The 22,724-nt window shown below is 41.7% G+C and overlaps 2 protein-coding genes and 1 long non-coding RNA gene across 5 annotated transcripts in view; 1 reads left to right on the top strand and 2 right to left on the bottom strand.

Annotated features, from left to right (window-relative positions):
• Positions 1-4,596: 4,596 nt before the first annotated feature.
• LOC122765253 lies at positions 4,597-5,480 on the top strand. The gene is made up of 3 exons (XR_006359946.1): positions 4,597-4,670; positions 5,167-5,297; positions 5,420-5,480. It is a non-coding gene; the product is annotated as an uncharacterized LOC122765253 (long non-coding RNA).
• Positions 5,481-15,013: 9,533 nt separating this feature from the next.
• On the bottom strand, positions 15,014-18,814 carry LOC122783866 (inward rectifier potassium channel 2-like). The gene is made up of 2 exons (XM_044048794.1): positions 18,675-18,814; positions 15,014-17,054 (listed from the first exon to the last, which is right to left on the bottom strand). The coding sequence occupies exon 2, from the start codon at positions 16,806-16,808 to the stop codon at positions 15,492-15,494; it is 1,317 nt and encodes a 438-aa protein (XP_043904729.1). The 5' UTR covers positions 16,809-17,054; positions 18,675-18,814; the 3' UTR covers positions 15,014-15,491.
• Positions 18,815-21,276: 2,462 nt separating this feature from the next.
• The window catches only part of LOC122764524 (bromodomain adjacent to zinc finger domain protein 2B), a 41,551-nt gene continuing 40,103 nt past the window's right edge, over positions 21,277-22,724 (bottom strand). For all 3 annotated transcript variants that reach the window (XM_044018614.1, XM_044018615.1, XM_044018611.1), the window contains one exon: positions 21,277-21,925. In XM_044018614.1, the coding sequence (XP_043874549.1) occupies positions 21,778-21,925 (148 nt within the window). In that variant the 3' untranslated portion in view covers positions 21,277-21,777. The remainder of the gene's footprint in view (positions 21,926-22,724) is intronic.

Genomic DNA, 22,724 nt, shown 5'->3' with positions numbered 1-22,724 from the left:
GAATAGAGAGCCGAATCCTGTGTTGCTCTCTTTCTGAGTGCCTATTGTGCTGTGAACGCGAACGACAGTGAGTCAACAAAAGCTCACTTTGAGCAGACTACTCCACTCTGAGTGTGTCTGTCAAAGACCGATGACTTCATGCCAGGATGAGAAAACTCAATGCTCGTAGACTGCAGGCAGTGGTCCACGGCTGTGCAGAAGAGTGGCCTCCCAGACATTGAACTAAAGACACTTGTTTATTTATTTATTTATTTATTTTTTAGGAGAGCAGGCCTTTGATGAGAACTTACATAATGCCACTCAAAAAGGTTGTCGTGTGAGGAGAAAATGGCCAGCATCAAGTTGAATAACTGTCCCAGCGCAGTGATGCAGAAGAAAATCAACACTTCTATGAGCTGCGAAAAGGCGTTTTAGGAACTCGCCGACAAAATCAGTCAAAGAAGAGTGGTATATAAGTGCATTTCTTTCATTTTATACTTCTTCACCAGACCTCAAATATGTCATTGCTTCAAAACATCAAGATTTTACAAAAGTAAACATTTGTTATAGGTGTTGCATAATTACAGTTTAAACTTCCCCATCATACAATACAAGCACAATTTACATTAATCCATATAAAAGTCCTCTGACATTGTTGCTCATTTGTTTAAAATGCAATATTTACTCTGATCTGGCTCGGCAAACATGATGAAAACATGCAGGGCAAATAAAACACGCTGCTCCTCATTTGGTTGTTTGTAAGTCTTAACATTGATATTGGGGAGAGGTATGATTTTATTGGTAGACATTGATTTGTCTTCTTTCAGTATTTATTATCCACCAACGTGCGAATGGAGAAGAATCTTGGACCTTTGAAGATATCCAGAGTTTTGTTTATTGAAACCTTTGTAGAGTTGAGGTCACAGACTAGTAGTGATTAAATCCATGCCTATTTTTACCCAGAGAAGTAAAGTTTGGGAATGTTTGCTGTTGCTCCAAGGGACCGTGGAGATGGACAGACGAGCGCTACACAAGACATGTAAGTATGCACAGTCAAGTCACAACGATGTCCTTATCTCATGCCAGATCTCACGACCTCCTGACCTGCCTGCGTCCTCAGACGGAAATCCAATGGCAGTGTTTTGCACACCGCCCAACAAGTCATTGTAGTGTCACAAACATGCACGCCATGATCTGTGCAATCACCCTGATTTGTGATGACTTATTTGAGTCAATAATTACTCATTGTGTTTTTTTTCTCTTTCGACGGACAAATGGGAGTTGTGGCTAAACTCGGGACATCAAACCTCTGTGCCCCGCTGACCCTCTGTCTCCGTTCCTTGCCAAGGAAAGCCTGGCCTGCCCCACACCGTGTCCTTAGATGGCAGATGCACAAGCGGCAGATGACGTTATATAAGTTTGCATGACACGGGGTGAGTAACTGTGATGGAAAGTTAGAATGGGGTCGCTTTCCTAAAGGAGGGTAACAGAAATCGGATCTTCTTGGGCGGTGGGCTGACATTGCACAACCTTACACAACGTGTTGTACTGTAGATGGGCTCCAGTTGCACCAGGTCTGAGAGGGGTTAGAGGGAAGAGTAATGAGTGTTGACAGGGACTCAGAAAGATGTGACCAGTTGAGTAGCCTTCACTAGGCCCATCCCCGTTGGAATTACAGGGTGTCTGGTGCAAGAAAACATGTACACTGTGTAACCACTGATCTTAGAAGCCGCCGCAGAGAATTCTGTCTTCTAACAGCCGTCTCCCTATGTATAAAAATGACAGATAAGACTCACTCTGTGAAGGATATACTCCACCCGAGGTTTGTTAGCCCACAGCTCTACTGGCTTGACAATCGTCCACACAAAATGCTTTTGTCACTGGAGAGACAATTCTGAAAAGGAAAAATGCCCTTTGTATTTTTGTTTGTCTGTGAGCAGCAAAACATCAAGAAGTAAGAGATGGATTCAGATGATGATACCCAGGGAAGAACTGATTATTATTAATAGTAGTACAACTATGGTAGTTGTAGTGGCAAACGTACACTTCATTCCAAAGCCACTGAAAGTCATTCGCAGTAGGCAGGTCTCTACGGGCTTGACTCATAGGTACCGTTTTAATTCATCAATCACCAAGGCAAGACAGAGTTTGCACATTTAGCGATTAATCGATTATTAATCGATTACTAAATTAATCGACAACTATTTTGATAATCGATTCATCGGTTTGAATCTTTTTTTCATGATGAAAACGAGATTTCCGTTTGTTTAAGCTTCTTAAATGTGAGCGTTTTCTTCAAAGAAATCATTAAAAGTTAATCATTTTGGTTTGTGGACAAAACCAGACATTTGAGAACATCATCATTTCCAGGTTTGACGAACACCGATCAACATTTTTTATGGTTTTCTGATATTTTATGGACCAAATGATTCATCGATTATGAAAATAATCGTTAGTAGAAGTTGTAAACTACTTCAACTGTTCACAGATTACACTGTAACAAGTAATGATTCCCCGCCATGTAATCTTGGTCATTAAGGATGGGTTAAAGTAAATAATGCAACATAATGACCGGGTTTTAGCACATTTTAACACAGCTATAGTGTTACAGTATATAATAATAACGTGAGTGCAACTCTGCTCAGTGTACTTCTGAAATGTTAGATGCAATCCTCCTCCCTTCTACCAAAAGCCTTGAGGGGAGTTTTGTGCTCTTTAGATTCAAAGGATTGGGTGACAAAGCAGATACTAGTCCGTGAATAAATCCTCCTGCAAGAAAGGAAAAGGTCTCAGAGGGACTCGCACAGAATGAGGCAATTACGTAATTATTCGGTGAGATTTTTGTCGTAAATAAATGACCAGTGTGTTGAACTAAGTGAACTAACTGAAATGAGGATTAACCTGGTATCTGATGCAAGGGCAAAGCCCTTGGTCTTGATTGTACTGTAAGGACTCTTAGAGCCCAGTATTAAAAGTGAACTAGTATTGTTCTGATGCCGCCACATGGACCGATTTGACAATTTGTTCTGGATTAAGCAAGTGGTAATTCCACTTTGAAGGACCAAAGGCAATGGACGTTACAAATCCCAGTGTCAAAGATTCTTTCTATTCATTTATCAAACATATATATCTTGGAAATGTCTAGTTTACCTGTAGGTTCTAATAATTTGAGCTGTTGTGGCAGTAAAAATAGTCAAAAGTCACACATTTTTAATCATTTCTATTGAGATTTTAGTCATAAAAATGTGCCATCTTTAAAAAAAAAAAGAAAAGTGGGCCGCCAGTTTGGGAAACACTGGTACACACGGTGAATCTGGCCTCAGCTTAAATAAATATGCACCATATACAGCGTGGCCCATTAATAGAGACTGCAATTATCAGCGATAGCAATTAGCATAGCTTCTGTGTATAATTCCAGCCTCGTCAAGACATCGCTGGCAAAACAAGGACGACGTGTGCTGTGCACTGCCTGATTTGGGGACATTCGGACTATTTTAAAACTTGGAGTGGCCACAGAAGGTGAAATGTAATATGTGTGCGTTCGCTGCCGGGGAAGAAGTGTGGTGGGTTTGATGTGAACAAGTGGGACAGCTGAGGACATGAGGCACTCTCTCCTGTCAAACCACAGCTGAAGAAAGACCAGACTGCCATGCTGCTCAAACTCACGTCTGTTAGGTTACAGGAATTGGGCTCAACACCTTTTTTATATTTATTTCTACATGGTTCAGTTCTCAGCCGGACATCTCCCACTCGCCTGATTACATAAATGCTGTTTCCGTGTTTCCAGTGATGACCTCTAGCATCACTAACAAGCATGTATTGATCTACCAGTTATGTTGCGATAGGCGGCCAGGCAAAATGAGCTGCACTTGGAGTACGACTCGGACTACTAATAAATTCCTGAAAATGAATAAATACTGAATAGTTGTTGGTGTTTCTGTCAAAACTGTGGCTTTGTCCACCTCAGGGTGACCATTAGGTCAAAATGTTATTTAAATAATGACATAGAGAGTTACAGTCATGACATCATCAGGGCTATAACTTGTGAAAATGTTCGTGTTTCCGAAACAAATCCAGAAACAGAAACCTTTATTTATGTCTTGAAGAGTTCACTTCCTGATCTTTATCACAACAGCCATTTTGACCTGATATAGGTCAATTTCATATGACCTGGGGGGCCACTGAGCGGAGGGGGGGGAACTGTTCACTCAGGGTCGGCGATATGATTTAGAAAATTATATCACAATGCAGAATTTCACAATAAAAGTGTCTGTGCTGACATGGAACAATGTATAATTTGCAATTAAAAGCATAGAAGTGACTCATGACTTAATGTTAAGTGGTGGGCTGCATTGAATTGAATGCGCGGCCACATTATGGCCCGTGGGCCGTGAGTTTGAGACCTCTGGGTTAAATAAAAGTCAACTAATCCTTAACTGATTTCTTGATGTGTTTACATGTTGTGGCAGGTCAAAGTGTCACCAGCTGCTACCACTGTGCTATTTTAAATGCTAACATGATTGTGACCACTTGCTACCCTTTAACTTCAAGTGTTTTATTGTGTTTTTAGGAGACGAGTTCATCTCCACCTGTCATCGTGAGCATCGTGAAGTTTCCATAAGCTCAGAGTTCATGGATTTTGCTGACATTTTTAACAGCGGCGTCCACTGAAGATCAATTTGCAGTGAAAGGTAATATAGTAATAAAACATTGCAAATTTTGTTGTATGAATTTCATCATCATCCAGTCTTTTCATGTCTTTGCATTATGTTAATGTTAGCCGTCCACATTGGAGCTTTAAAGTTAGAATGCTATGATGACGTTTTATTTTAAAAAAGAACTATTTTTGAAGGCTCCAAAAGGAAACTTTCTTCCAATCAAACAATTACTGTATGATTTGTACTGGTGCAGACTTGAATTCCCCTTAAAGCACAGTATGTCTATATAACAATGGCTTATGACTTTAACTGAACGAGCAGCTTTGAAAAAGCTGGACATAGGACACAATTATCGACCGCATATGAAATGAAAGGTAATCATCTGGACATAAATACAGAAGTAAAAATGTATTGAATATGGAAAATAAGCTGTTGGTAAACATTTTCCTGTAGAGTGAATAGTCTTATGTGGTAGTCTGGAGTTTTCTTCAATAGAACATGATGTCAATTTTGTATTTTCGTCCAACAGGAGCCTGGTTGCACTTCACGCCTCTGGATATCCGTTTGCAAAACGTCAACATGGCACCGACCAAATCGCGGCTCTTGAGGCTTCGAAACAGGAGTCGACGTCGGGACCAGTTGCCACTCGGCACGACGTTGGTGAGACTTCCTTTATCAGCTCAGCTGTAATGCACAACTAGATGTGTTGCTGTTGTGCTTTTCAGTATTACCCTTTCTTTTTTTTTATTATGATGTTCTTCTTTCACCCTCATTTGTCACAGGTAGTGTACAAGAGGGCATTCACTTCAACCCGAAAGAACCACACCAGGAGCATTAACACTCCAGGGAAAGGTTCCACCGGACTAAACAAGGATGGTGAGAACACACCCTAAAACACCTCTAATGCTCTGCTAATTATGCCGACTTATTCAGTATGTTTTGCCTGTGCCCTGAGGAGATCTCAGCTGAGTTGAAAACGTCAGCCATGCACGTCTACTGTTGATTCTGCCCGCTGTTGGCAAACTCCACGTTTAAATGAAAAGATCCGTCTTCAGGACAGATTAGTTCAGGGCTGAACAGTATTCCTCCAGCCCTCTGCACACCTGTTGCTGTTGACACTGGAGTGAGGTCAGTCAAAGATTGTTTTCTTTGTTGCCATCACATGACACTTGGTTTGTTACGGTGGGGATGGAGAGGTTAAAAAGCAGTGGCCTCTTAACCAAGGCTGTATTCCTGAGGGAGAGTTGATGCATTTATTGCCTATGTAGTCGAATGGAAACAAGCTCGTCCCCTGTGACAGCGAGTGTAGAAAGATGCTTCTCATCAACGCCGGCTAACTGCATGTCTGTGCACGCTAACGCAAAACAACGCGGGCTAAAAAAAGCAACCAAACCACCGAGACTTCATTTTATATATAAACCCGTGCTAATCTTCTGGAGCCCGAACTGATCGCGAAGCTATATCACTTTTGTCCTTCAGGGGATATACTGTGTCTTCATACAGCCACTGTTGCCACGGGCTACCTTTTGCATCAGACTGTAGCAAGGGATGCTGAGACGACGACAGGTTACAGTTAATGGGAGAATTCACCATCATGCTGTCGCCTATTTATTCCTATGCCTCTGCACCTTCTGACAGCCGGCGGCCCGAGGCGCTTGGCCCCGGCTCATAATTTCCACTCTAGCGTATCTTGTCATACGCGACCTCTAACACACACAGAGCGACTCTCCAGTGAATCTCTGCAGACACACAGACACGGCGACATTTTTTTTTGAGCAGCGTGCCACAAAAAAGAAAAAAAACAAACAACGAGGACTTTTCTTAAAATGTGGTACAAACATTCACTCAAGGAGAACGTGACTAGAATCGGGTGATCAAAGGTCAAGGTCACAAGATGACCTCGCACAACTGTTTCCTTTTCTAATCTTGTGAACGCGTAATCCCATGAACACTTTTAGAAAGGCTTTTTCAAATGAAACTGTGGCTTCACAAAAACATGATTTTGTCCTCCTTAAGTAATGTATTTAATAATACAGTATATGTTCTATGAGCCTGGAAAAGTGTTGTGCGTTAGTTGGTGGGCAGTCATGCTAGTTTCATTTTGATTGCGTGCATCCTTTTATAAGTAACATCAGAATAAACATTGTTTTAACATAATTGTCCAACATTCTTTATTTGATCTGATCATCAGCATTAGCAGCATCTGTTTTTGAATTATTCTTATCATGTCCTCCTCCTGCTGCTGCTCGTCTGTTATTTTAAGTGACAAGGAAAGTCAAAAGATCAGAACCAAACATTGATTACCTGAGCTCTCAGGTGTAATGCTGAGCCCGCTCTCTGATGCAGGGACACTCTTAATTGGCGTGCCGCCTTGCTCCGGTTACCTGCTCCCCTCGGTGGACATGGAAAACTTGCCCTGCTTTTGGTCCGCGCTCGCCTTCACGAGAGATCACTTCCATGACAAATACGGTTTCTTGTACATCGCATTAATTAGACCGCAGTCATGACCCTGACCTTTTCTTTGGCATCATCCCAGGGAAGGATGGCTTATGTTTGCTGAGTGTACATCTGAGATGTACACTTTGTACAGTATAAACCTTGTGTATTGCGCTTGTTTTACAATATATACTATTTCAGGCACTGATTTTGTTTGCTTTTAAACTGATAGGGCAATAAATAGTATGTGTGATGTCTGTGTTTTCTGACTTTTGAGCTCTAGAAACTTGTCTATCACGTCAATCTTGGTCTCTCTCTCTCTCGCTCGCTGTCTCTCACTGTCTCTTTCCCCTGAGGACTTTGTAATCAAAAGTCACATGTCACCTCCCGCGGAACATCAGCTGCGTTGTTTTCCTTATGCCAGACCTGCTTAAACCAAACATAAGCCACCTCTGTAATCTCAGGACAGGCAGGTCAGGGGGAGAATATTGTGCTGTGACGTAAGGAATAATCTCCTTGTTAGGATAAATCAAATTCTGAGGAGAGTGAAGAGGTCACTTGTTGTTTTTTTAGCATGGAGTATCAGTTTATTTATGACAAAAAACACCAAGTAAATGTCTGAATGCTGGTTGGTCAGCGAGTGAACAACAAGTGAAACGTGTTATCATTTGTGCATAAAACAATTCAAATAAGTTTGGTTTTTTTTTCCCTTAAACACTTCTCTTTATTCGTCTTAAAAGCTCAGTACGCGATGTTTCAATGTGACTTGGAAGATTCCCCATATATTTCTCCATCCCGTCCTGTACTTCATGGTTTGTCGTGAAGAATTCAGCGTCCCACAGCCAGATGTCATAAAAAACAAAAGAAAAAAAGGTTGTGTCCCAGTAAACATGCACCCGTGAGGTCTGAAGACAAGGAGATAATCTCATCTAGGAAAGGGAGCTGGTGATGATATCGACCATCTGCTTCATCTGTGGGGGATTTGATTGGCTCGCTGCAGCAGAGCAGAGCAGAGCAGTGAGGATGATTAGGCCTCCCTGGTGTCCCATTCCACTGGGTGCCAGGCTCGGTGTCATCATTGATTGGGTCGTCTAATCTTGTCCTGTCTGAATTCAATCTAAAGTGGCTTGGAGGAGGATGATCGCATTCCGCTTTGTGTTGTCTCCTGATTTTGTGTGCTTTGTAGAGAGTCTTGCACCAAATTCCTACTTCCTAATTTTCTTTTTTTTATAATTAATGCGATGTCTTTCATGGCTCTGGGCGGAGATCTGCACCTCCAGTGGCACCACTTCTGTCTCACATTATGCCCAGACCAAAGTGATCTAAACTGGGATTAATAATATTCATCTAACCCCAACATGGTGATGAATAATTAATGATTATAAACTCACTAGGTTTAAGTAAGGAAATAAATGTAACTGCAGGTTTACTGTCTACTGTAAACATGTCAAAATTGCATAAATTAAATGTAAATATCGGCAAGCGTCAACAAGCAAATTGATACCACTTTACAACAGCGATATGGCAACGGCATTGTGATCATTTTCTATTAAAGAGGTAATATTACCGTAATAATGTCTTACTTTTGATTAAGTTTCTGGATTTGTAAAGGAAGCAGTTTGGCCAAAAGAACAGTAACATGTTTTTACTGTTATTTCTAAAGTGATCGTCGGGTAATAACCATGTTGTTACTAGCAAATGTAATGCACACTTATATCACGCAAATATTATGTTCAGCTAACATATTCCGTCTTGTAAATGCCCAACAACTCATTACAAGTTCCCCCAAATCTCTCTCTCAATATCACCCCCTCAAAAAACCATTACACATACAATTGCTTAATCTTCCTCATCTGTGTGTGGACAGTGAGCAAGAAGAGTTTGTTTCCAAGTTTCTTTCTCTCCGTCTCTGTCTGCACTCCAGAGGCCGGAGCTGACGCTGCCGGTTGCCCAGATATTGTTATAGTAACCCCGGCTGTTGGCCTTTTAGTGGCTCTTTTATGTTGTGGCTGCTTCGTCCTGAGGGGCCCGATGTACCACACATCCAGTGGAAAGATGCCGGCTCCATTCACAAAACCACGTCCGTGCCACTGAGGGAGAGCACTGCGAGTGTGCTTCAGAGCAAGAGGGTACAAGAGACACAAGCGTGTCAATCCCCAGAGAAGTCTGTAGGAGAAGTGACACTGTATGTCGTTTTCAACTTGTTAAAGCTGCAGCTGGGCAGTGTTCGATTATTAGTGTGCTGCGTCATTCGTCTAAAAATGGGCTCTATACCTCCCGTAAAGATCCCTTAAAAGGTCATGCCATAACTGCTTCCTTTGCTCATATGTACTTTCACTTATGTATTATTGCTGTATATTATTAGCGGTGCTTAAAAGGATACATGTTGTTGTAAAACCGACTTGAGCAGTAGAATTCGCTTCTGATACTACTCCAACCTGTCCAGGGGAAATTGGTTTTCCCAGTTTCTGTACATTTGCATGTTACAGAGCTCATTCGCCAAATGACTGGCAACAGTTTATATTTAAAAGTAATGCATCCCCAGTGTTCAACTCTTATGTGTGAATGCATTTGTGTATAAATGGAAGAGATCACACATACCAAAGTCCTCACACTTTTGCAGATGCGTTCGTCTTATAAAAAGAACACGAGAATATTTAGATTAACAGCGTCAATGTCAATGCCTTCAATGCATAAACATATTGGCCGGCGAGACCAGTTTGGCGGTAACCTTTGTTGCTGAAGGGCTGGACGCGGTTCAGCACGTATCCGTGTCTCATCAGCTGTCCTCGTAAACAAGCCCCTCTCAAGTATCTGCCGTCCTTAAAAATGCTCCACCCTTAAAATCGCCGCGTTTATGGAATATAGTTTCACATCCTATTATTATTTCAGTGTTCAGTGTGCAGAGTTAAAGGGTTAAAGTTTCTTATCTCATCAGGGACGCTGAAGAATGACGAAGGAAAGAGAGACGTGTTGCTGATCTGACGCGTCACTTTCAGCCCGGCCAGCGTAATTAGTTTGCACTGTTTTGGAACGGCTCGATATTACCAGCAGAGCGTGTTATAATGGAGCCAGACATCATACATGGAGGTCAAGAATCAGTGTTGTTGTTGTGCCTCCATTAAAGGCGACAGTGTGACACCTCACCGGGCCAAATTCTCTCAGTGTGAGCTGCGACTGGCCAAGAGCCAACCGTGAACATAAAGTAGGTATCACTTTTGTTTCCTGGCTCTGAATGTATTTGTCAAGGTTAGAGGAGCCACAGCCAGCGAGATAAAGGTCAGCGGCACCAGTTATTGATGGTGATACAACAATGTGACGGCAACCCCCCACACCGAGAGCGTGTCTGACTCTGAATACAGCTGCATGTTTGAATGAAGAACGGGGAATAAATGCAATGAACGATTTAAAAAAGAAAAGAAAAAAGGAAGTAGCAAAGAATGAACAGTTAACTGACAAACACACTTGCTTGTAAGCGCTGGTGTCTATGTGCCAAATTCCTTTTTGTTGCTGCTTATGTGTGACCAGACACACCCGCCACGGATAAATATACATATTGTCTTTCAGCAGGCTCGGGGAATGGAAAAAGCCTGAATCCTGTCCAACATATTGTACCTGCTGGATTCTCCTATTCCTCCCCCGAGTGTCATGAGACACTCAGCTGTCAAAGATATGGAGCCAAAATGAGTGTCGAGAGTCGTGTGTGTGCGTGTGTGTGTGTGTGTGTGTGTGTGAGAGCAAGAGAGAGAAAGAGAGAGAGAGAGAGGAAGCATTTGTATTTGTGTTTGTGTGGCGGTGTGAGGTCAATATAGTTCATGTAAGCGAAGGAAAACAATCAGGCAAAAACAGAAATGAAAGCGGGGTTATGAGGTTTGAAGAGGCTACAGTTTGGGGTTAAATTAAAAGTGCTTTAATTTTTAGCTAGCAAATGGTGTAAAGAATAATGTACCCCGTTGACAAATGAATAAATAAACTATAAAAAGAAGACATCTGCTTCACACACATGATGATGGGTGTGGCAAAATGTTCTGGATTACAACCTTGAGTGTATTCTAATACCTCTGACACTGAAATCAGGCTATTATTTTGAGGGATTGAATGGATTATCGGACTTCCAGTTTTTCATTCTATGATCTAAACTTTTACTTCCTTAGTACAGGGGCATCACAATAACTTAAATTGCTTTTCTTCCAAAAGTGTGCACAACACAACATTTCTGACTATTTTTGAACTGCCGCTTTTGTGACACCCGATATTATTTTGAATAGGTAAAGCAGCCGTCACGACTACCTTTCATGCAAACTTCATTTTATACTCAAAGATGACCCCATCTCCCATCTGTAGGTCCTGATCCAGTCACAGGAAATGACTGTTAAAATCACTCGATGCTTTTCTCTATGCGCCACACGGCTGCCATCATTGACTATCTGGCTGCATGAGACAGCAGGACTTCGCCGCACCGTCAAAAACCCACTGCGGGCCTTATGCAATTGTCAGAATTATGTAATTACCACATTTGATCCGGCCCAATTCTAGGAAAAAGCGCTTTGTCTTTTCCAAGTTTATGTCGTCTGTAGTGCAAGGCTTTAAATCACACTACGGATGACAATGTGGGAAGTAATAATGATAATATATATTTCCTAAAACACTGTTTAATTTCCAAAGTGACCTGAAAGTACTGGATCGCAGGCTCAGAGCGGCTGTTACAAAGCCCAGGCCACCATCAAGCACATCACCACATCCATTAGACTTGGCTCCTGTCCTTGGAGAAAAGCTGGCAGTCTGCAGGTTCTGTCCCACTTCCAGTGGCAATAAGTCATTTTTGACTGAGTGGTTACAGTCCACGGACGTCACTGCTAACTACAGCTTTATTTTACTGTCAGAATTATTGTGCCGCTTTCTCGGAAGTCACACGAAAGATGGTGATTTAAGCGGTCAATGAGGTGATATTTTCTCTGATCTCTTGCAGGAAGTGCCAAAAATAATATGCTCGCAAGAGAAGGGATTTCAGTGGGTCACCCAAAGTTCACGCCGATTTCCCAACAAGTGCACTTGAAGAGTCATTTGTTCGTCTCTTTGTGGTAAAGAAGGGGCATACGCCTTCATCTCCAACATCCGATTTACAGTAAGTCAGCCGTGCTTGGTGACCTCAACTTTGACAACCACAAAGTCCTCGCCGAGCTGAGACATGACACCAGAGACTGGTCATTTCTTATGATATAATACCTTTTATAAATATGTTCAGGAAAGACGGGACACACTTCCTCCTGAGGAACAAAAAAAAAAAAAAAAAATGTGCCAGCGATTTTAAAACTCACTCGAATTACGTGTGTAAACTGTAAGTGACAGTCGCTGAAGTAAAACAGGAGTTTCTGAGCTTTTATGAGGGGTAACAGGAGGACACATGCTACACTTAAACACGCGGTCATACATTTACTTTTTATTGGTTCATGCTGAGGTTTGGAGCATGGAATATGTCTGATGTCTAATTGCCTCTTTGTGTATGGAAACGGTTGCCGTATTTGACGCTAAACCGATAAATCGTCACCGCGTGTCACATGTTGCTTTGGCTGCTTATGTTTCTATTCACCCATCGAATCTACGGGTCAAGCATGTTGATAGGCCAGTTCAGGCGAAGAGACATCATCATCATCATCATCATCATCATCAGCAACATCGACAGGAGCTTTGTCGGCTTTGACACTGGCTGTCAATCTCTTTCAAACAGAGCTTCCACTGAGCAGTGACCGTCCATCCTTAAATGACACCAAGTCTTTTTTTTAAAAGGAACCAGATATTGAAACTGTCCAAATGCTTGTAGATTTAGATGCTTTCAAAAAAAAGAAGTTTCCATGAGGTTTTGAGATTGAAGCAGCAAGAGGCAGATTTAGTGGAATTACTTTTATAAACAGACAAAAAAAAAAAAGTCCCCATTTTCACTCAAAGTCAGAGCTTTGAAGCCGTTTCATTGGCTAATGTGGAAAAAGCCCAGAGGCAGCACCCACTTTCTAGAAAACCGGATCAGATCGGCTCACTGCCTACCCGCGGACATTTCTGATCGATAGGTCCCCCGAGTACGTCTCATACCGCCATGGAAACAAACTAAATATGCTGATCGTGATATGGATCACACATTGTTTAACAGGATTTTATGAATAATGTTGCTGACGCTGGCTGAATCCTCTGCATCGGTTTGTTATGCAACCTGCTGTGTGTCCATGTGGTTTTGTTCACGGACTAGCACAAGCTACAAATGAATCAATGCTCTTCTAAGTTGCAGATGCACAGGATTGGAATCCTTGTGATTGTTGGATCCACACATGGATCGGCTCACAGCTTTTCTGTCTGAGGAAGGAATCTCGGCCTCGCTTTAAATTCCCCTTAGGTGTGAGAGTGAGAGCGAATGCTTTGCTCGTCCCTATATGTCTGCCTTGCAATGGACTGGAGACCTGTCCACGGCGTCCCCCACCTTTCGCCCTATGTCAGCTGGGATTGGCTCCAGCTCCCTGCGAGCCTCGTATAGGAGGATAAAGCAGTATAGACGATGACTGAAATCAAAGTAAACAGTATTATCCATTGACGTGTGCTTGCAATCAATTCCATCAGCTTCATAGCGCTTTTGTTAGATTTTTTATTGAAAAAAGAGGATAAACTGTAATACCAATATACAGTATTTGCTTTCTAATTTACAAAAGATAAAAAAAAAAGTAAATAATCTGCATAGTCTAGTTTGCACAGAAAGGTGGGAAGGCCCTGGAAGTGTCAATCTGAGAACGGATCAAATGTCTTCATAGATTTCCTTGCCAGAGAAACGGGACCCAAGCCTGCGCGTGTCACAACAACACGGGACAGAAATAAATCAAGTCCAGCTTTGTGTTCGACCGAAGTCAGGTTTCTGATCGTGAGTGAGTATTAATCAATGGACCTGATCTTCAGTCAGATGAAGAAAGGGGCCATTCAGAAATCGAACTGGACAAGACCTGCAGTTGCGACGTGAGAGGGTTTGATCCGTGATGCCAAGAACACTGATGTTAATATAAACAAGAGACTACGTTAAAACCAACTCACATGAATCATAGATTCAACATGCAATCACTGTTAGATGAGGAAAAGTCCAGGTCTCAAATCAACAACTAACAGATGAGTTAAGGTTGTCTCTTTAATATATTATGTACACATTTGGCTTTTTGTTTAGTGGAAAAACAAAACAAAAACAACAACAACAAACAGTTTCTGTTGCTTTTCAGAGGGAATTCTCTGGTGAGGAAAACAAAGTGCATTGAAGCTTTGGAGAGCACACAGACAGAATAATTCTTGTCTACATCTAGAAATAACAGTATAGGCTGCATCTGCAATCTTCAAAGTGGATACTTTAAGAGACAAATAATACATTTTGGCTCCTAGATTTCTCTCTAAACATACAAATATGTAACTTAGCAGCACTTATCAAAAACATTCATAACCTCGGCTCAGGCCAGAGCTTCCTGTCACATTCTACCACCGACTGTATTGCACGTTAAAAAAAACACGACGCAGACTTGTGAGAAGTGTCCGTAAACTCTCTTTTTCTCTTTGTGGAATCTAATGCAGCGTGTGCTCAGTCAAAGAGACTGCAAAAGACGCTATACTCAGAAAAAGAAGACAGAAGATGTGTTGTGTATTTGTGCTCTCTCTCTCGTGAGCACACACCGAGACCTACACTTTGCTCAGAGACCAGCTCATTCACACGGTAGCCTTATTTATGTACGTGGTTGAACGTTTACGTCAGTCAGTCACTTTGAAACAGGATTAAATAAATGTCTAGCTTGAATTATGTTCGTCATTGAAATGAAAGATTATTTTCGAGATAAAACCGCGCGTGACGTTCAGGCCACACTCACTCACACACTTGTTTTTATATGTTAGTGAGGACACATCATAGACATAATGTATTCCCTAACCCCCTTACCCTAACCTTAGCTAGGACAACTAAGTGCCTAACTCTAACTCCGAAAGCACGTCTTAAGCCCTTAACATTGTCAGGCCTGGACAAAATGTCCAGACACGGTCAAAATGTCCTCACAAAGATATAAATACATACACACACACATTTTCCGTATAGGATGATCAATGCAAAATGTGTAAAGTGGAAATATGCACTTTATAAATGAACAAATGTGGTCAATCCAATTACTATCCTACCTCATGATTTAGCTTAATGAGTGACGGCATCTAACCCATTTGTAGGTTCGCGTAACAAGGTAATTTAACACCAAACACTTTGACCATATACGGTATAACGATTGCATTTCCTCTGTGACTTGAGCGTGACTTAGTGCATAGAGCATTTTGAGCGCAAGTCTCAGTCTTTGCGCTTTACTGACAGCAATCAGAGCTCAACACGCCCTGTGGTACTGTTTGAACCCCCTTTCCCTGCATTCATATTTCTGATTCCGCCGTCAGAGGTCTTGATTCTAACGGTACAGTGTCCAGATTGCATTCAGAGTCTGACACCTCGTCTGAGTTGGTGTACTCGGGTGCGTCGACCTCCTCGCCACTCATCGGCCTGTTCACGTCTTCCTCAAACTCTTCCTCCATCTCGACCTTTTCAAGAGCCACCTCGTTCTCGTAGCAAAAGGAGTTCCTCAAGCTGGAGGTGTTGGACTTTTTCTCAGCGAGTTCCCTGGCACTGCAGGTGGGCGTGCTGGGCACCTCGTAGGTGTTGTCGAAGCGAGAGTAGTCCACTCTGTAGTAGTTCTTTTCTTCAAAGAGCACCGGCTCAAAGCGGTGGCCCCACAAAATCTCGCCTGCCACGTATGAGCTCCGACACTGGGTGGTCATGGCCGTGGCCTCCACCATGCCTTCCAGAATCACTACTATCTCAAACTCTGATGTCTCCAAATCCTGTTTGCTCATCTCATGGAAGGGGCTGTCCTCGTCGATCTCATGCACAATCGTGATTGGAGACACCAGGAATATTCTGTCAATGCCACTGTCGAAGCCCACGTCGATGTCCACCTGATCCAGAGGGATGAACTCTCCCTCTGCAGTGGTACGGGACCTCAGGAGCTGAGCCCTGACGTGGGCCTCCACCAAGTGACTCTTTCTCAGGTTTCCCACGCGCCACATCAGGCACAGTTTGCCGTCCCTCATGGCCACTGTAGCGTAGTGGCTGAACACCAGGGTCTCGTTCCTCTTTTTGGGCTTGGCCATCTTGGCCATGACAGCACCAATGATGAAAGCATCAATGATGCAGCCCAAAATACTTTGGAAGACGACCATAAAGACGGCGACGGGGCACTCCTCTGTCACATAGCGATAACCGTAGCCGATTGTCGTTTGGGTCTCCACCGAGAACAAGAACGCAGCGGTGAAGCTGTCCACGTTGGAGACACACTTCTGAGTCGTACTCTCTAAGTCCCCGTAAGAGAGGGCTACCAACCAGAAGACGAAGCCAAAAAACAACCACGATACCAGGAAAGAAAGGCAGAATACGAGCAGCATCCAGCGCCAGCGAATGTCCACACAGGTGGTGAAGATATCTGCCAGGTACCGCTGGCCCTTTTCACTCATATTGATAAACTGCACATTGCAGTGGCCGTCTTTCCTAACGAAGCGGCTCTGACGATGTTGCTCTGTGTGCACCTTGTTGACGTTGCCATTTCCGTAGCCATTCGGGACGGCGATGGTGGCCAGCTTCATGCCGTCTTCCTCAGAGGACACAATGCTGTAGCGGTGGCTTCGCACACTCCCCATTACTTCTGCCTGGGAGGGCTGGGCCGATTCTGCTTTGGACAACAGTCTGAGTTTTTGGTAGAAGCGGTGGAGAAACAGTTTTGAAATGATCCCGGGGACAAACTCGAGCAGAAAATGTGGACAACAGGATGAGATCCTGCGGGGGAACTGGGGAGGAACCTGTGTTTCTGCAGGAGTGCCGTGCACTTTGGTGAGGGCAGGTCACTGCTCTCTGTTGGCTGATTTGGACCTCATCAGTGAAGTGGGCTGTGGAAATTACAGACAGAGAGAAAAACAGTTTTAGAGTAATTGGCAGGAACCATGGCAAAGATCAGTACATGTTGGTGTGCGGTTACCTGCTGTTTAAATAATGCATTGTACACTCAAAGTTAACTAATGCTTTTCTCGCATTTGCCGACAATACACACGGTGTAAACAGAGTAAGCAGAAGAGAACTATTGTTTGTGCATTATCAGTAATAGATATAACACCTTATTTGAGCACATACAGAGGATGTTAACCCTGGTTAATGTAAGTATTAATTAGGCAGGTCAGTCCATGGGAAACTGAGTCAAATTACAGGTCAAGTTCATGTTAATTTTGTGAGCCACTGTAAATAAATACCGTGCAAAACAAGTATCAGTGTCTGAGCAGAGGCAGCTGCATCTGATTTGCATGTGTCTGAAAACATGAAAATGAAACAATGACAAAAACAACAGTAACTTTGCAACATGTGTGCAACAGAATGACAAGGACAGCCAAATTCTAAAACTAACGGATCAGAAATCCACGTCATCCGTGCGCTGCTCGTGCCAAAGCAACCTTTGCTTCAGAAACTCATCACAATAAAACATGAATACATAATAAAATAAATGACATAAAGTCTAGTCTTAACTTAACCACTCACGTTTCTTCAATTTACCAAACACAATAATAAATAATAAAAAATTTAAAAAAAGGATAAATGTTTTGCTACCACGGGTCTGTTGTACAAGTGATGAGGGATAGGACGTGTGCAGGACGTGTTCCTAAATAACCGCACATCATCTTCACAAATGATGTCACAACTGGATTGACTACAAATAGCAACAAGTCGCGCACACACACACACCTATTAATATGGGGCTCATTCATTCATTCACACCTCAGAGCACGCCAAACATTTTGTTTGTTGGATTTCAGAGATTGTATTTGTCGAACTGAGTGCAGCGTTTGTGACCACGAAACTGCACGGATCACTGTTGTCTTCGAGAGGAAAGAACATTTCAGCTTCCTTATAACCTGCAACAATATGGACACATTGTTCACAGTTTTCTTTCACAGTGGAGGGACAGGAAACTGCATGTAAACATGAACATCAGACTTTTCGTTGCACTGACACACTGAGATCCCTCTCGCTCTAGTCACTACATCACCTCACTTGTTACTGCAGGCGTAGGTGCACGGTGACAGGACAAGCTTCCAGAGGCTGCAAGACCTGTGATTGTTTGTTTTGCATGTGTTCTCAATTAGTGGCAACAGCTGAGGCAGATGGAAACTAATTACATAAAGCTTTTTTTTTTTTCTTTTGTTTAGCAGCAGCAGCAGCAGCAGCAGCACACAAATCAATAACTTTGGCCAATCATTTGACAGATGCCTGGATGTTGATGTCCTTTCAACATAATGCACGTGATGTCTCCTTAGTACCAGAGTGTTATTATTAGGTAGTAGTGGTAGCAAAATAAAATAATAATAATATAACAATGTAATAACACTAAAACAAATAATTCTGATTTTGTCATTGTTTCAGTCAATTCACAATATCAATAATGTGCATTTCGCATTGAAACCCCCAACAACGTATCACTCATCACCTATAAATGAGTCTAAAACTTTTATTGCACCTACCTGTTGGTCCTTGCAGCGCAAATCTGCAGTTTCCTTCTTGTAATTAGTCCCATTGTGCAGCTCGTTTCTTTATTTTCACTGCTGCTTTATTGTTTCCTCTTATTTCCCCGTCGGGAGCTGTAAATTTTGCCATAACCATCTCCAGCAGCACTGAGCAAGATATTTGTCATAGACCGACGCATGTCGCCCAAAATTGACAAAAATCATACTTTTTTAGTATGTCGCCCAAAATTCTGACAAAAGTCATACTTTAGTATGTCGTCCAAAATTTGACGAAAAAGTCATACTTTAGTAAGTCGTCCAAAATTTGACAAAAAGTCATACTTTAGAATGTCGTCCAAAATGTGACAAAAAAGTCATAGATTAGTATGTCTCCCAAAATGTGACAAATTAGTTATACTTTACTATCTCGTCCAAAATGTGACCAAAAAGTCATATTTTAGTATGTCGTCCAAAATGTGACAAAAATGTCATAGGTTAGTACGTCGTCCAAAATGTGACAAAAAAGTAAACATTTTTGTCCAAAATGTGACAAAAAATTCAAAGGTTAGTATGTCATCCAAAATGGGGCGTTAGGCGGCGTTGGCTCACTTGGTAGAGCTACTGCACCATGTTGAAGTTATAGTCCTCACTTCAGTTTGACTTGGTTCAAATCCTGCATCAGACAGACCTTTCCTGCATGTCAGTTCCCCATTTCCTGTCTCTGTGCATTATACTATCAATTATAGGCATTAAAAGCCTAAAAAAAAGCCAATTTTTTGTCCAAAATGTGACAAAAAAATCACAGGTTAGTATGTCATCCAAAATGTGACAAAAATGTTTGTCAGTGAGAAACAGAGAAAACAGCATGTTTTAAAGTTATATCAGAAGACAATCCGTCCAGCAGCTCCCAGTCATATTTCAAGAACGGTAGTTGATGGAGCATCAAAAGGCTTTCAGTAGCTCCCATATTTAAATTTGTGACAAACGGCCGTGAATTGACAGAGAAATCACAGTTCACCCTCGTCTTGATTTTTCTAAAACTTCAAAGCAGACTGGGAGCGAATGAGAGCTTTGACCATAACTCTGCGCTTTTAGGTGATTTAAAGAAAACACACACAGGGTTAGACAACAACCATAGCAATGTTTTGATTTAAAAAATTGTCTGTGCAGGTTGGAAATTGTGGGCAGGAGAAGAGTTTGTTTAGAGATTTTTGTGATTATTTTTCTGGATCTCAGCAGTGTCTCACTTTAGCGCCATGCCTATGGACGCAATACACACTCATTGTAAAATCAGAATACCTCCAAAAAAAGTGCAAAACTTAAACTGTGATTGTATAAAAAACGTAATATGTACTAAAACTTTGACTTAGGTGAAAAAAAATCCCAAGTCTTGTGACCCGTTTAAAGTTACAATCACGTTTCTACGTTAAAGTATGACGACACTGTGATGCTCCAGTGGGCTTGGTTTTTCTCCTTTCTTTGGGCCATTTCCCATTCATGTGTACAGTACGTGGAAATTGTTCGCAGTTTTTTGCAATTTTTGTCACCATGGTTACTCGAAAGTCTTAGAAAAAGACTTTTGAGAAAAATGGTCAGAAACAAATGGATTCACGTTTGAATTTTGATTCATTATCTAACTCACTAACTCACAGGTGTCAGAGTCAAGGAACTTTTTGTTATTTGACATCTGGCCCTCGACATGGACAGTTTTTAATTTCAGCCCCCTCTGTAATATAGTTTAAAACCCCTGACTAACTGGTCAAAGTAAAGAGTAAAATGTGATCTGCTAACAAACAATATCAAATACATTTCATACAAGGTTACGCTAACCGGACCAAGTGTCACTGGTGGGCACACACAAATAAAAGAATGAAGATATTTTTCAACTCAGGGGAAACTGAGGTTGGGAAGCACATTTTTTCAAAAACACTACCCCTGTTCTAGTAATACAAAGCTAAATGCAAATCGGTGAAGTATTCCTTTAAGTAGACTTACTGTACTGTAGTGAATTAACTCATTTAAATTCCATTACTGGCACTAAAACTTAACTTGATTAAAAAATGTTTGATACCTTGTCCCAGAAAGGCCGAGATAGTGAGTGCTTAACAGTTTTTTATTTTGGAAAGAAAAAAAAAAAAGGTACATTCCACCACTACTTCACATCAACTATTAAAAAATAATATGCCTACAAAAGCTGCTACTCATTTCATAAAATACAGTTACTTCAAGTCTCCTGACTTCAGCTGTGTGGAGATGCCTCCAGTGGACTGTGACTCAATCCAACTCCCAGCTGGATTAAAGCCCAGTGCAGGATTCATGTCTGTCCACAGGACATGTGACAAAGTCTCTGCCTGGAGAAGAACAGGAGGAAACACTACGCACCACATCGATCCAAGTCAAAGTAAACGCTCTGAGAAAGTTAACAATGTGTTGGATAAAGTTGATGAGACTAGTGTGAGTGGATGTCCAGTACAGGCAGTGTGTAAGACACAGACTGTATTAAATGCTACAAACATCTTTATGCACTGAAAACATAATCCAATCAAGCCATTTATGTACTTACTATACATTCTAGAAATGTAACTAATGACAGAATTCAACAGTATAAATGTGTCAGTGATTTTTTTACACAATTAACTGCAGAGGATTAATAAATAACTCTGCAAGCACCAAAAGTAAAAATGATGTAAACAGTTATTATTTTTGAGTGGCTTGTTCAGGAGTACAGAAAAAAAAAATGTTTCTTTAAAGCTATGTGCCATTTTGTAGTTTCTTAGAGAAGGCTAAATCATAAATACTGAAAAAAATAAATAAACATGTATACAAAGCCTGCACCGTTGAAGATTAAGAGTCAGTGGCGTACATACATTGTAAATCTTTGATTCCCAAGCACAATGTCGAGTCTAAGAGTCAGTACTTTTGATATACAGAACAATATTGCACTTAAAGACGCTCATCCACAAAGAGGTTTCTGTCACCAAATGTAGCAGCAGTTTGTCCTTCCACATTGCACCACTGTTATAATACTGACTTTGTCAGGGGTGAAGAGACGGCCAACACCTAAGAGGAAGTTCCATATTATATGAGGAGTAGTGAAGAAAGTCCACACTTTGTATTTTTTCTACATCAGCAGTTCAGTCCATCGTTTGTCAAAGAATCTTCTCATGTTGTGTCCAGCTTGTCCAATTTCTGAATCGTCTTCGTTGAATTTTTCACAGTTGTCAAAAACCAGGTTCATGTCAACGATGAACGGGTCCAAACTGGAGTACCTGCAATCATTAGAAGACGGAAGGAAGAAGGGGAAAGGATCTTTATTGTCATTTTATAGATTGCACAACGAAATTTCAATGTCAGATCCAACTTATAAACATTTATGATACAAGAATGACTCTTCTTAAAAGGTCCAGTTTGTAACATTTATATTTACAGTATTTAACATTTCGTCACTTTAAAATAAAATAATTGTGTGGCATTCCCAGTCTTAGAGAAAGCCTTTAACCCTTCTGTCGCTGACAGGATTTGGCACGCGTACTTCTTATTACCGTATCTCCTAGACTGTTTTGTGATATCTAGAAAATTCTATGGACTGGCGGTCGGTCCAGGGTGTGACCCCGCCTTTCGCCCTATGACAGCTGAGATTGGCACAGCACCCTGCACGACGCTCATGTGGATGATAAAGCGGTAGAAGATGGATTGATGATACTGGAAAGCAGAGAAATAGAGCTTTCCACGGGCTGACTGTCCAATCACAGACAAGATTCACCAGCAACTTATCAGTACCGTAAAACGGTTGAATAACTGCCAGAAAGTGAAAGTTATCTTGGAAAAGGAGCAGAAAGAGGCAGAAACATTGACAATTCTACAACATAAAATCAAAATAAATACAGGCAGCCTGGACATCAAGAGGGTTAATATGTACATGAGGCAATGGTCTTGCATTACAAAGGCCACTCTCTTGTGCTGCCATGTTTCTATTGTGTGTTTTGAAGCAGAAACAAAGAAAAACTGCTTCACCCTAGGGGTGGGCGGTATACCGGTGTCATAGTCAGCACCGGTGTGACATTGCGC

Source organism: Solea senegalensis, linkage group LG2, assembly GCF_019176455.1.
Source record: "Solea senegalensis isolate Sse05_10M linkage group LG2, IFAPA_SoseM_1, whole genome shotgun sequence".
NCBI classification, from domain to species: Eukaryota; Metazoa; Chordata; class Actinopteri; order Pleuronectiformes; family Soleidae; genus Solea; species Solea senegalensis.
Note: the sequence above shows the minus strand (reverse complement) of the source record. Positions and strands in the feature narration are given on the sequence as shown.

Coding starts and splice junctions, on each gene's coding strand:
- LOC122783866 (XM_044048794.1), bottom strand. CDS start 16,808: ATGGGGAGTGTGCGAAGCCACCGCTACAGCATTGTGTCCTCTGAGGAA.